The sequence below is a fragment of the Pinus tabuliformis genome, chromosome 5_2, assembly GCF_031772625.1.
Source record: "Pinus tabuliformis cultivar Carrire ecotype Pingquan chromosome 5_2, CPIR1, whole genome shotgun sequence".
In the NCBI taxonomy this organism is placed as follows: domain Eukaryota; kingdom Viridiplantae; phylum Streptophyta; class Pinopsida; order Pinales; family Pinaceae; genus Pinus; species Pinus tabuliformis.
In genome coordinates, this window is record NC_142306.1 from 735,228,557 (window position 1) to 735,243,757 (window position 15,201).

At 38.9% G+C, this 15,201-nt stretch overlaps 1 protein-coding gene across 5 annotated transcripts in view; it reads left to right on the forward strand.

The window, feature by feature from the left end:
* Positions 1-294: 294 nt before the first annotated feature.
* Positions 295-15,201, forward strand: part of LOC149161328 (uncharacterized) — an 85,900-nt gene continuing 70,993 nt past the window's right edge. For 2 of the 5 annotated variants that reach the window (XR_016261877.1, XM_089436933.1), the window contains exon 1: positions 296-770. Coding sequence is in view for 4 of the 5 variants with exons in the window: in XM_089436933.1 (XP_089293059.1) it covers positions 414-770 (357 nt within the window). In the remaining variant the exon portion in view is untranslated. Of the gene's footprint in view, positions 771-892; positions 967-15,201 lie in introns of all 5 variants that reach the window. The other 3 variants (XM_089436931.1, XM_089436932.1, XM_089436934.1) reach the window with 3 other exon arrangements.

Sequence of the window (15,201 nt, forward strand, 5' to 3'; positions counted from 1 at the left end):
CACCCATAAAAAAAACATATTAAAGATTTTGTAAGAGTGGAAGTTGCTCCTTATAAACCATTAATAAATAATTAATTCTAACTAGTATAAACATATTAATTCTAACTGGTAAAATTTTCGTTGAAATTCTAACTGGTAGAATTTTCCTTGAATAATAATAATGAGTCAACTTCATTAACTAATAACCAATAATAATTGTTTTCAATAGTAATTTAACAACTAATTTATTCGGATAAGTTTTACCTAAAAAAAACAACCCTCCCTTCCTATGCTATAAGATGATTTTTTTTAATGGAAACAATATAATTCGTTGGAACCAATATCACAGCACCATTATCAGAGGACCATTACGCACTCATTCGGCGCGACGCATTTACAATTCGTTTTTGGAAAAACGAGGAAAGTCTGCGAAAATGTTAAAGTTTTTGTCGAAGGTGAAGATCGAATTCAATGCCTTCGATCCAAGGTCGGCATCAGCACTTGAATTCCTGGCCCAATGCAACTCAATTAAGGCCAAGGAGTCTAACCCCAACTGCCAGATTACTGTGAAGAGACGAACGGATGACCATCATCCTCAGATAACTGTGACATTCACCAATGGCGTCGAAGAGGTGATCGACGGCTCCAAAACTGCTGCCCAGACCATTCGCAAGACGATTCTGGAGAAGGGTCAGGCGCTGGAGACCCAACAGATGTTCAAGGAGGCCGGCCAGTCTTGGCCGGTTGTTATTCCCGAAGAAGAACTGCATCAGACTGCTAAACCCACTAAGGTAAGGGTTTAAAGTTAAATCCTAGACGCTTTTGTTTTTATTATTTATTATTTTTCTGGTTGAGTTGCAACTCTAAGGAATTGAAGTTTCATTAAATTTTTGGTTTGTTTTGTAACTCCAAGGAATTGAACTTCCAAACAGCGCTGTTAAACCTAATTCATGGAATAATTGAACAAGTGTTTATTTTGAAAGCAAGGTTAATATACTTCTGCCTGTTTTTCAAAATGGCATGGTATATTCCAATAAAAATGCGTTCTTATACTATGTAGAGCTTTCCCTGTTCTATTTGCACGCTTTCTAACAGACTTACAAAGAGAGTTCATTACAAAATAAATATGATAATAGAGAACGACACTGTTTGCTGTTCAAATCGGGGCTACTTGCTTTGAAACTTGACGAATGGTAATGTCAGTCCTTGCCTCCACATCTCTGACTTCTAACATTATTTTTGCTAAATTTTTAATAAGAGATACACTTCTTCACCTGGGCTTGTATTCTCCAAAGGATAAAATACTGAAAGAATCTCAAGACAAATTGAAAAACAAGGGACCGATAAATAAAAAGGTTTTCTGAAGCATGAGCTAAATTCCAGCTGACTTTTTTGTGAAGCATGACTTGAACTGCCTGATTGGCCATGCAGTCTGCCTATGTATTGTAGCTTTTGACTATGCGATTAGCCTCTCAACTGTCATATGACTCGAAGATAGCTTTTTCTCTGTTCACATTTCTTTCAATTTGGATAGTGGAAGTTCGAGAGAGATCAGGGAGATAGGAGATTATAATTTGGAATTCCGAACGCTGCAATGCTGGCCCGAAGTGTTATTTTTTAACGATTGCACTCTCTTTAGTAGAGCAAATGTTTGCCATTCTATTTGTTATTTCGCCAATACCTAAAGGAAGTTGATGTGTCACTCAACACAAATGGCACTGCTATGAATTCACAATGGCCATAGCATGTCTTGAAATTTGTATATATAGCTTGACCTTAAGTCAATCGTTGATAAGATTAGATAATTCTATAAATGTCCAACAAATGACCAAGAACTAGGTCAACGGGATTAGAGAGTCTACTAAGTGGTCAATAGATTAGGGGAGTGTTTACAACACATCCTAGTTTCTATAAAGCTAACCAAAAAGAAGATACAATTGACCATAAGGCAAGAGTAACAAGATCTAGGTGCAGCTGAGGAAAAAAAGCCAAAGAACTTTGAAGCCCTAGCTCAACATCAAGACTGTAACTATAAATAAAAGTAGAAGTAGAGGAGGAAGACTGAGAAGAGGTACCCTTGTCTCCATCTATTACTCTGAAGGCATTGATACAAAGTTTGATGATGTCCTTAGGTGAGTACCCAGGGGTGAGGTGGTCTGACTGGGGACGAGCTATGGAGCAATTGAGGTCTTTAATAAACACCAGGCCCTAGGGAGTAGGGACCTTCCAAAGTTTTTGTAGTCATGATCGTACTTCACCTCCTTTGTGAGTTCAGCCTTTGATGCAGTTGGTGCCCTCGGAGTATTTCAATTTCTTTAATTGATTTACTTCACTAACTCTTAATCATTTGAATTGCTTTTAAATGTTTGTGACTCGATGGTTGTTGATCTCTGGTTTGAATTGAGTTTTGGTTTTATAATTGTTGAGTACCTTTTGCTTAATTTATGTTGCAAAGGCCCGCAGGATTTTGGATTGATGGTGAATGTGTGTACTGTTAAGTAACTCCTTGCGTTCAAATCTCCCATGGGTTAGATAACAAAAAAAAAATATGTCACAAAGATGTGATGATTCCAAAATATTTTTTCTTGCGAAGACCTTATTGAAATGCCCTTGCTTATATTGTGATAAGTTGGATTGTGGTGTTTTCCTTGCTTATCTATGGAGGGTCCATCTATTGTTTCTATTGGTTACATGGTAATTGTGGGCATGGAGTAGCAAGAATGTCATGGTCAAGAATGTAATGCGTAGTAATCAAAGCACACATAATGTTTACGACTTTACACGAAATCATGCACTATCAATGGAGACTTGGTGCAACTCTAGACACAATGTCCGTTGTCACTCTAAAATCTAACGTTCATGTCTCTTGCTTTAGATTGGTTCATGCCAACACCAGGGGGATATCCGTATCTTTTCCTATGACCCATGGATTGCATCAACGGGTAGATGAAGGACACAATGATAAAACTAGCAATTCTATAGAGGAATCTGGAAGAATGGTGCCTGCCATAGGCAATGGAGTCAAAGAGAAACAAGGGCCCATGTCTATGTAGTAATGGAGAATTCCAGTGAGGCATCCCCAATGGATGAATCTCACCAGGTAATTTGACTCTAACCCAATGATCAAAGCTGAAAAGACAGCCCTATCCTGGTCGTTTAAACTTCAAATGCAATCAAGGGGAAATTTCATTGCCTTACCAACCCTTGGGGTTTGGAATAACTGCTTAGGTTTGCAACAGATTTATTAAATCAGGGAAGAAATATCCACAAAATCTCATAAAACTGACTAAATTACAAAGAATAAGAAGAATGCATGCATTGTTACAGAATTCAGTGTTGAAAATAGTAGCGAGTGAAGGTCTTCTTGACTTGTGCCTTAGTCAAGAAAGACCTCAATGTGTTCTTCTTTTGTCAAGTACGAGTTCATGGCAAAGGATGAGTTAGTTTGTTCATGCGACTGTTGGAGGCTCAGTTATGTGGCTCTCCAAGTGCGAGTTTATATTCAGAAAAAGACAAGTGAGAGCCTTAGTGTCTAATTGAGGCAAGGACAAGTTAGAAGAGTCAGTTTGACCCAGTTAAGAAATCAATCTCAAGTCCGAGTTCTAAAAATAAGCTTGCCAGTTATAGCATGATCGAATAGCACACGAGGAGGACGAAGGCACAAAATTCAAAAGTTGTTTTGTGCACAAGGTTGTGAGACAAGACAATAGCTCACAGGATTGTGAGAGAGTGCACAAGAATTGTGTGTGAGCTTCCTGCTTGTGGTTTGCGTATTATTGAGTACCAAGTGCGCATAGATTGAGGGATTTGTGCTGCAAAATAGGAGGCCCTGTGCACATGAATTTAAGAGCCAAGAGAGAGGCTAGTGCACAAGGATTTTGGCCCTGTTTGTGCGCAAAGGATAGGAGCTGTGATCAAGTAAAGTTCGGGGCAAGTCTAGGCTAGGCTAGGAGGAGAACAACTCTGTTCTCAGTAGACAGTTTGCCTTGTATTTGATCTGTATACTCTATCAATAAAATACCACAGCAAGGAGAGGGTTTTCCCAGTTGGGTTCCCTAGAAAATTATTGTGACTCTTGTGTAATTGTGTCTTTATCTCTGTGTTTAATTCCGCTGCTTCTATTGTTGAGAAATTCTGTGTCTTGGTGAAAAGAAAAGTAGTTTCAGATTGTTCATTCAAGCAGCAAGCAGAATCCTAAGGAAATTTAACATTCAGTTCTAATGAAAAGAGAGAGTTTGTGGACCAAGTGCTTAAGTTTTTATTATTTGTCAGGACCTTTCGCAATTACAAGCAAACCTGAGGTTCAATCTCAGGTGATACAGCCCCGATACAATGAAGTTTTCTCATTTTATACAACTCTGCCTCCTTGAAAACTGTGCCCTAGGTCTGAGAATGCATGTGCATGCTGTCCAAAATAGAATATAATTGAGGATTAATAGATTTAGTGTGTGCTAAGTCTGAGAATGCATGTTATCCATCAAACTGATGTGTCACTGACCCTTGGGTGGTGCTTTCATAATCTGGTAAATATGCACATGCAACTGCTTGCGTGTGCATGCTTTCCAAAATAGAATATAAACGAGGTGTAATAGATTCAGTGTGCCCTGCATCTGAGAATGCATGCTATCCATCAAACTGATATATCACTGTCCATTGGGCTGTGCTTTCATAATCTGGTAAATATGCACATGCAACTGCTTAGTATTTTCTGTTCACTGATTTATCGCATGCACCAATCTGTTGATGGGTGGAGAGTTCTCATTGGCAATCGGAAATAGAAAAAGGGGATAATTCTGGAAGGGTTCACTCATCATCCAGGTAATGACAGTAATATGCTTTATCCCACTTCATGCAGATTAGGACTGAACTGGCCATATCATGCATAGACAAGTGGTTTTAGTGATTGCCGGATAAGTAAAAATTGGAATTTGGAACCCTTTTTAGACAGTGTACCCCTCTTGATGGGACACTTAACTATCAGAATAAACAAGCTTCTCAAACCGCCACATGCTTATGTGCTGTTCAGATATGGGGTGCAAGTTCTCTTTTGAGTCATGAGTTCACATGATACCTGTTCTAACCTCCAAACCAGGAGTAATCTGCTAGAAACTAAAATTTGACCTCCTGAATCATACTCCTCTCTATGAGATAAAAGATAAGGCTATATTAAGTACCACATCTTTCTTGTCTAAAAGTATCTCAAAGCTCGATGGATTGATCTGTAACATGCCTTCTATATGATGTTATAAATTTCTACCCAAGTACCAAATCATTTGCGTCTCATTTCACACCTTGTCAAAGGGAATGCGTTGCAGAAGCACTACTTCTCTTGCTTGTACATGTGCTGGTATAATTAATAGTGCTCACTTAACCCACCAACCCAGTTTGGTTCCAGCACAATAATGTATAGATCAGGCCAGGTACAATAGTGTATAGGTTGGCTTAGGCACAAATTATTCTTTTAGGTGCATAGATGAGGCTTATTGATATATAGGCTGCTTGCTGACTTTTAGTAAGACTAGCTGTTTATTCACTTAAATATTTTTTTTCTGATCATCAGATCCAACAGAAATTGAATTTATCCTCTCATTCAGAACCTCTGCTACTCCCAGAACTGTTATCCTATTAGAAACTGCACTCTGTCACTTCCAGCCGAGATGAATTATAATAGCAAGTACAGCAGAAAGGTTCTGCTCAAGAAAAGGATGCTTGCCCTTGACAAAATTCGTAGGTCATCGTTGTGTAATAGTACTTTGTTTGGCAATATATACAGTGCTCTCATCTTCCCCATGAGCTATCTTATCCCTCTATTCACATAGGCCTGTTTCTAATCACCTGAAGCATGCCATTTTCTTATTTGCAATGTAGCCAACAACCCTCAAATATGCCCTCTTGCTTCATCTTGCAATAATTGTCTCCTAAATCAATTGCCTTGAATATGGCTGAACTATTCTCCCCAAAGAAGAAGGTGCTGTTTCATTTCAGATTCAACTCCATGAAATGAATTAGTCCCCTCACATGTTGAACTTATACCTTTTTAAGGTAGTGTTACCCACTCAATTGGGTAACCCCTAGGAGAAATTTTTTCTGCGGCTATTTCAGCTTGCCAACCACCGGCCATATGATTATCCACAGATAACTAGTCTCAGTCTTCAGATGCCTCCCATCCATGCTCTGGTCAGTGCTTTAATTCATCTAGCTTGCTCATTTGATGAAAGTGGGTCATCAAATATGAGGTACATTAACCAATTTTTTATTCAAATGCTTTCATTTAATGTCTAAGGGTATTCTAGTATGGATCATAGGTTGAATTGGATGATAGATCGATTGTGGTTGTATTCTTGTTTCCATGTTTCACCTTGGTGGTTATCACTTGCTCCTAGTCCAGTGTAACCTTCCTAGAGGCCTTTATTTCACTGTCTATGAGGGGCACAAATAGGAGGCTTTGATTGACGTTGCATGTCCATGGTAATCCATACATTTTCTATCTCTCCTTTGTATTCACATCCCATCTTCAGGTTGATTTCTATATGTTACCAGTATTGGTTCCCTGTTTTTCTCATCTTTGAGTAGGGGCCCAAAAACTTTGCACTAAGATGTTGGTGCAATAGAAGAAAGAAAAAGAATGTGCCATAATGTTAAAATGAAAAAGATTTAGCAGGGATAAATGAAAGCATGTGGACAAAAGCTTAGCTTGAGCTCTATCCCTCTCATTATCCCTCACCTAGCACCTAGCTCATGTATGAGCTATCTAAATAAAAGGAACTTTGATTATCCCAACCTTGATGTGCAATGAAACACTTCATCTTTAAGGGGTCAGTAATGAATCAATAAATGCCTATAACCCAAGCTATATTTGCAAAGAAAAAGAAAAAACAAGAGGGGTGGTAAATATAGGCCAAGGAATGGGGTGACTCAAGTCCCACGATTGCTCCTCTTCACATCATAAGTCTCAAGGATGTTGGAATTTCATAACTGGTACAAAGATTGTGACATCCTCCATGAAGTAAACCCCTACCATGTCGTTGAGCACTTGTACCTTCTAGGAATTGTTCCTCCCCTTAGGGTTGGAAGAGCCAAATAGGGCCTTGTGATAATCCTCCCATATATAAGCATGCTAACTTGTTTGCAAATTATAAGCTAGTAAGACATTTAAGATGATATTTGTGTAAAGTACTTTGATGCATTTCACATTAAATATGGCTCACTCTAGTACTCTTATGGTTCTTGCATCTATGATGTTGGTCTCATTTGATTCCATGAGTATGTTTTAAATGCTTGCTCTTAAGCACAATTGCTATCCCTTGAGGGATTGTACAATGCTTCTCCAACACTTTAGAGAGGACGTTTAACCCATTTTGTTGACTTCACTAGGCACCAAAGCTAGGATGTTCACCACTTGTTGAAGGGAGTTGACTTGCGATGTATCTAACACAATTGATGACACTAGCCTCCCCCTTTAGGACTTGAAACATTACACTTCTGAGACAGGGAATTTCCTAGAGAGTTGATGTACCCTAGACATGATAGTTAACCCCTAGGTTAGCATTGCACCTTCTTAATGGATGTTGCCTTGTTTATGGGATGTTTTGATGATGATGATGACTTGAGACCCCTTTGGAGGGGGTGTACACTGCTTTGCATGATGTTGGCATGGCCTAACTCCATGACGTCCCCTTCATGTGGCTTGGATGGATGATGTGGGCCAATTTTGAGGATGAAGTCTTGTTGAGAGCGCCTTTGCTTGATGATTAGCACCTTACATTGTTGATTTTGTAGCCTCGGAAGGTCTTCTACATCGTCTTCGTGTCTTAGCATGTAGAAGATATTTGATTGCCTCTTTAGGTGTTTGCTTGGTGGAGTAAGTGATTTTATGATTTCTTTCCTAAGGTTAACTTATGAAAAGTACAATCTGAACCGTTGATCTCAAGTGAGGCTTATGATTTAATTCTAGCCATTGATCACTTAGGAGATTATGGTTAGGGATTCTGGCTTACTGAAATTATAAAATAAGTCTAAGGGAGAGGTGAAGACACATAGTTGTGGAGGAAGTGTTTTTCTTTAGAGCGAGAGGCTTGATTAGATAGAAGAGAAGTGAGGAGAAGTGTAGCAAGGAATTTCCGGAGAAATTTAGGGAGACTGTGTTTAGGAGAGAGGGAGGTCGAGTTGCTAAAGAGGAGGGCCGAATTATGGAAGAGGTCGAAATATCCACAAAGGCCAATTTTCTCAAGTGCGTATGGGTTGTACGAGGTGAGAAGAAAGGGGGCCTAATTTGCTTGTGAGACATGTCTATTTCTCTAGGGCCGAGTTTCTTCAGGAGGGTTGATTTTTAGGGGCCGATTTCCTTGAGTAGTGGGGCTAAGTTTCCAGGTTCCCATCGATTATAATTTTTTTTGTATTATTTTTGGGTCTAGGCCTAGATTTTATTGAGAAATTTAATATTAAGGAAGATTGTGTTGGGTACAAATTTGCTGTTGTAGTGTGCTTGATCTTTCCATTTTATTTCCACTGCATTTTATTTTTTTGAGTTAATATACTTGTGTGTTTATTTTATGAACAATTTCAAAAATATTTGAGATAAATATTTTATGGGTTTTTAATAAATCGTTGAAGTAAAAATAAATCATATCTAGTATAAGAGAATTAACTTTCATGAGGAGGTAGCTTTTGGAGTGAGGAGCACCTTATTGAGTCATCCATGGCATATTTTGATGAGAGATGCACCTTTTAGAGGATGACGTCATCTTTGGAGGCCTTTTAGCTCACACATGTGGCTTAAAAGAGGCTTGTATTTATGTTTGTTCTTTGTATTAGCTATATTTAGGGGGTCGACTTGTGACCTATCCAACTTGTAATCACACATTATATTATTTTTAGGGCTTTTAGTCTAGTTTTAGGCTAAATTGACTTGATTTACCTCATATTAATAGAGGGAAGTCGATTTAGTTTTGGATCATTGTCACACTTACACTTGGAGAGTAGTGCGCACTAGGTTGTCTATTTTCTCTTGGTTTCTATTGAGCATTGAATGAGGAAATTGTCTTGGGAAGGATATTGTGATTGGATCTTGGATGATAAATGGTGATTCTATGGTGATTTTGTGCAAATTTGTTGCAAGTATCTTCTTTCATCTTGTGTTTGTTGTAGAATTAGGGTTTCATTTTTTTTTATTTATTATGAATGAGTAGAATTTGTATTAAATCTGTGCTCGATCACATGATATACACATGAAATTTTACAATATGATCCCCCTTTTGTTAAGTCCCTATAGCTAGGATTTTCTATAAGCATTCTTTTAGGACTACATACTATGACAACAACAAACATGGAGGTACAGATTCTACAAAAATAACCGAGCAGAAAACAAAATTTACAACACAAAATGTGTTAGTTACAATTGACTTATTCCCCAAATGTTTGTTGGTTGAAGTCCAGACTCTGCCGATGTTGCCTCCAAGTTTCATTGTCAATTTCACAGAGCGTGGTATTCATAAAGTTTTCCTGTTCTTGGAGGCCCACTAATTGACTGCACAAAGCCTCCTCTCGTCATCTTGCCTGGTCAATTTTGCTGTCAAAGTTTGGAGCTCCTCCAACACTTGCACGATGGCCATCATTTGATCCTTGAGTTTCAGATTGTTATGATCGGATCTATTTGGAGCACATCGATTTTCTTCATCAGTTGATTGATTTTAGCGTGGAATCCCCTTTTGGTTTGCTCAACGCCACTGTTGTTGCCTTTTGTATCCATTTGGCTTGTCCACATTGTGTTGACTATCCTTCCCTTAGCATCACACTACTGAATCCCTATCCCAGATCCTTCCTTCTCGTAGGTAGCATCACACTGCTGAATTTCATATAGGATGGTTACTCATCAAAGCGATAGTTGTCCATCATGTACTTGGTCTTAAAATTTGTAAAGCAAGAGCATCGACTTCATAAGGCATTGGTTTTAAATCTTATAAATCTTATTGAACCCTTAACATCTTGCTAAATCTAAACAAGTACTTGGTCACTCAACTGTGTCTCCTTGACTAGTTGGCTCCCAACTAGTCATTCTTCATCTCATTTCCATAGGGTCTACCCCCCATAGTTTGCTGTTGGGAGATAGCTTAAATGGAGAGGTTGGTGATTGGGGTGACAACCCCCAACCTGAGTCGTTGTCGCGGTGCTTATATATATATTTTGAGCGATAACACTGCCTATGCGTAAAGTGCTTGCCTCTAGAGAAGAATACTATCATAAATTAAACCCTCCAGGTCTTATCTAGACTAACTTAAGGCAACCTGATCACAACATAACCCTTTATTCAGAAAACAAGACACAGATACCCAAACATTGATATAATGAAAGTTCTATCCTATGACCAAATCATAACCCCTAGAGTAGGGATTGCTCATGTAGTTGCAAAACGACTTATTAGAACTCAAAAAATCAATTAATGTTCAAACAATGAACTCATTTGGATATAGTCACAACCTACGCTAACCTAGTAACAATCCTCATATTTTAGGTGTAACCAAATATCTAGTGTAATTGTGTGACCATTTTTTTTACGCCTAATGCATTTTGTGGGGAACTCACTGGGCACTTTCCCTCATTCCGTGGATGGCACTCAGTGTAAAATGGATTCTTTAGAAGCTTGAAGTTTTGTCAACAATATAATCAATAGGAGCTCAATATGTCACTTGCGAGAATTGAAATTGGGTAGGGAGGATAAAACTCCTTTGCTCAACGCCCGGGCTAGACCCAATTGACACCACATGCCCTTACTATCAAGGAAAACTATTCTTTACTTGTATTTGGTTTTAAAGTAAAAGAAGGATATTGCAACGTGGATAACATCACTGATTTTTCGACCCTAAAAAATCACGATTTTTTTGTTTGTTTGTAAAGTAAACGTCGTGTGGTTTACTAAAAAGTCATGATATATTTTTTTCCAATTTTTTTGCGTGGTTTACTAAAAATTAGCGGTTGTGAGTCATAATGCCTTATTTTTTTGTCATTTCACTTAGCAAGTTGAAGCTTTGAGGCAATTTGTAATGTAGTTGAGGTTTATTGCATAGTGTTAGAAGGGATTCCAACTGTTGGGAAAGTGGAATTTTCCAGGCCGCACTAATGCTATGTAATTAACATTACCAATAATTGTTTCAGGATGTTTGAGATTGGTTCCAACTTCATTGGAATTCATATGGAGAAAGTAAAATTTTAGATCCCACTTAAAATCCAATAGACAACAATTTTTTTCAGGATTTTATGATTTAGTGGATTTCAAGGTTTCCATTCTATTCTGTCATGTATGAGGGTATGGAACTAGCATTTAATCAAGAGTACCAAGCCCTTTATATGCCTTGATGTTGGTGGCAGTGATTGTTGAACTCCTCTGTCATGACCCTGGTAAAAATGTATGCATCACCCAAACAAAATCTCAATTTGACATGTTACCCTTTTTCTATCTTATTTTAATGGTCAGAGGGTGATATTGATGATTAGGGTTAGGATTTAGTATCTATTTTTATGCGTCACATATCATTTTCTATTTGGCATCCACCACATCATATATAGAGTAACATGACACGTCCTTGTGAAAATTTTCCTTAATTGCAGTAACTGAAATTAATTCTTCTAACTGATAAAATTATGCAGTTTATTTTGTTACAACAAAATAATGAATTAATCACACTGCAATTTCTTCACAATAAAAACGCTGCAGAAATAAATTGGAAGCTAAGAAAATGCTAACACACCATAAAAATTTGACATATTTATCTTTGGACAAATGTCCCCAGAAAAACCCAATGTGGGAAAATCAGTGTAATAGATGAGGGTTTTATTATTATGCAGTGACATAAATTCTGAGTACAATTTGGATGCTTAATCGAGCAATCCAATTTGAGAGAAATATTGGCAAACTATTTGTGAGACCAATGCCATTACACCACAACTGATTTTGCTTCGAAATTTGGCTAATCTGGGCTACACGAAAAGCCCCTGCGTGAGCCTCAATGTAACAATTGCGCAGGCTAATTTGCACTGCCTTCGGAACACGTTGAATCACTTTGAATCCTGCAGTTTTGCCTGTCTTTTCCCTGGAAAGTGACTCACTTGGCCTCTTAGAATTTATTTCGAACCATAGGAATTGAATCGACTCCTCCTCTGGCTGAATCGAACTTTCCTCTGAAGCCCCTTGTGCAGGCCTTGCACAGCTTCCTGAGTAAAACTCGTCGCTCCCTCAGCGGACTCTTCCGGAATTGGAAATCTCCTTTGGAAATCTGCTACTGATCTCCCTCTTGCTTATGCTTCCTTCTGGCATGAATTCTTTAGGCTAAATGTTGCTCTCTAGAAAATCGATTTGCTAAGGAAATTCGCTCTTCTTGTTTGTTTAGCTCCAACCCCATCGACCTCCTCTTATAATCTCTCGTTGGCTCACCAATGGCCATGATTAAATCCTCATCAACGACTAAGATCATTTTTGAGTTGATCCATGTGAGTTTCTAGAGAAATCTCACATTTATGAATTAATTGCAATGTTCCACCAAGGTTCCGGGACGAGGGGGCGAGGGGGCACGAGAGCGGCCTATGCAAAAGCTCCCTACCATTTTTTAGGAAACGTGGGGGAGCGTCAGGGTCTTAGTCCACTATGACAATTTGGTTTGAATTGAAAAGCTGCAAAGCATGATCATTGATAAGAATTCTTGGAGCAAGAAAGCAATGAATTTGAAAAATTACACAATCCTTCTTAGAAGAAAACTTAAACAAAGAGAGAACTGTCCTTCTTAGAAGAAAACTTAAACATAGAGAGAACTCAGAACTATAGTGGATTATGTATAATGATTTTGAGAAACTAGACTTCTAAGTTCTTGACATATTAGTTAGGTAGGCCGTAGATTTTCAACTGATAATATTAATATATGAATAGCCTATTTGGCAATGCTTCCATAGGACTAGCCCATAGGTCTAATATACCTTCACAATTCTGTTTTAGATACTGCTAACCTAGAGAAAAAGTCTAAAAGAAATCATTTTTGGAACTTGGACTAAACGGAACCTGGATGCTTTTCCACAGGTAAAGACCATAGGCCTAATATAGTAATAGGCTGACTGTCTATTGTTTATTCAGTTCCCAGGTGACCATTGCGATAGCCATAACCTTGTGCCATAGATTTTTCTGTTGGCAATCTCATGCAAAAAATGATAGACACGTAAGTGGAAGTTACTTTCTTCTTTTCAGGTTGTTAGACTGCTTAGTTAGTTTCCATTTTACAGATCCTGCTGGTTTCTTTCTTTGAGCGAATGTATATTTTGAACCCTTTAAGTTCTCATGGGATCAAAATTAGATGTCAGCGCAGAATTTTGAGAAATCATATCGGAAAGTAGTTGGGTGGCTGGTGGAATTTTAACATTCTGTATTTTAATCAGGTCTTATTATATCAACAATATTATATTTCAGTCAGGTCTCATCAACACAACGCATGGTAGTCAAGGAGGCAGTCTTTTAAGTTTTTACAAGTCGGATTTTTCACCCATACTTGTGGTTAATTGGTTCTTGGAAACAAAATAGTCAGATCCACTTTTCAGAACATGTGACAGTAGGATCTTTCCTAAACCTACTATCACCATGAACGGGGAGAGCCCATACTGAACCGATTCAAGGTCTTGGTTTTCCTAGCTTGCACTTTCAACAAATTGTATTAATTCACTGACTTTGTTTAGGTAATTTACCTTTTGTATACAATTCCTAATACAATTAATAATGATACAGGCACTGTTTATTAAAATCCGAACAGTGAAATCCAACGCTGTGAGTGGAGCGCTCAGCGAACTTGCAAAGGCTGTGAGTGTGTTGTTCATGGTTCAGGGTGTCGTTTTTATAACATGAAACAACGATTTTCCAAAGCCCTAAACATTAATTAACTCTTAATTAAAGATTAAGTTTAGCGTTTAGCTAATTAAAATGGTTTTTAATGCATTAAAGGTGTGCCACGTCCCCCCTCGTCCCCCCACGTCCCCTCTCGCCCCCCCTCATCCCCTCTCGTCCCCCCACGCCCCCCCACGTCCCCCTTTTCGGAAACGCCCCCTCAGGGAAGGGAAACGTTTCCCTGGCACGTCCCCTTGAGTTTCCTCCATTTTGGGAGTGTGGGGAAACGTCCCCTACTCGTCCCCAAGTCCCCGGAGCGCGGGGGAGCGAGGAAACTAGACCCCTAGGGGGGGGGCCGAGTCCCCGTGGAACACTGATTATTTGTTGTTAATTAATCATTTTCCCTAAGTTAGACTTAGGAGAAATTTAATTTTTGACTAATTAAATTAATTGAGTTGTGTCTAGGTGGATTTTCCAGAAACGATTTTTGATTTTTGGAGTCCTGGTGTTTCTTAGCCTCTCTGACCAAAGTCGAGACTATAACACCATCCGATGTTACAATAACTAACACTCCCTCTTAGTGAGGAAGGTGTTCACCCAATGTCCATAACATCCTCCATACACGCTGCTAATGATTGATATCTGTGAGAAATTGTCACTGTCCACCAACTACTGCGCAACTCTGATTTATCTGCTACTTTGAGTTGAACTAACCTGCATCTGTGCTGCTGCTGACACTACACTGTACTACTCTGCAACTGATCTCATGTTGCTGCAACTGAAATCCAAAAGTACTGGATCAACTGTATCTATGGACTACAACTGTCTTCTGGGTCCTTGACTGTCACCAGTCTCTACACTGTCCATTGAGTCTGTCTGCACCTGCATTGTGCTCCTCAGCATCTGACTGCAACTATCCCTCAAGAATTGACTCTGCCATCTGATGTTGATCCATTTTCTTTTGAATACTGTCGGCCCCTTGTGGCAAGGGTAATGATCCAAGAGGAAACACATGTTCGATGCTCACCTCAATGGACCCTGCCCAGCTTTGCACAACTCTGGAGTCTAGAACTCAATGTCTCCCGCATGCAAAGCAAAATATTTCTCTAATCTGGAGGACAACTGATCAATCTCTGTCGAAGCTGCTGCCTGCTCCTGCTTCTCCTTCTTGTCCTTCTTCCTCTGAGGACACTGGGTATTGTAGTGACCAAACTCACCACCCCTGAAACAACTAATCTTCAACAAGTCTTTCTTCTTCTTGTCTCCTCCCTATGAGCCTTGTCCCTGGTTGGGACCTTTCTTTGCCTTTCCCTGTGATGCAAGGGCTATGTTCAACTCCTTCACACTCTTCGATGCTCTATTGCTGC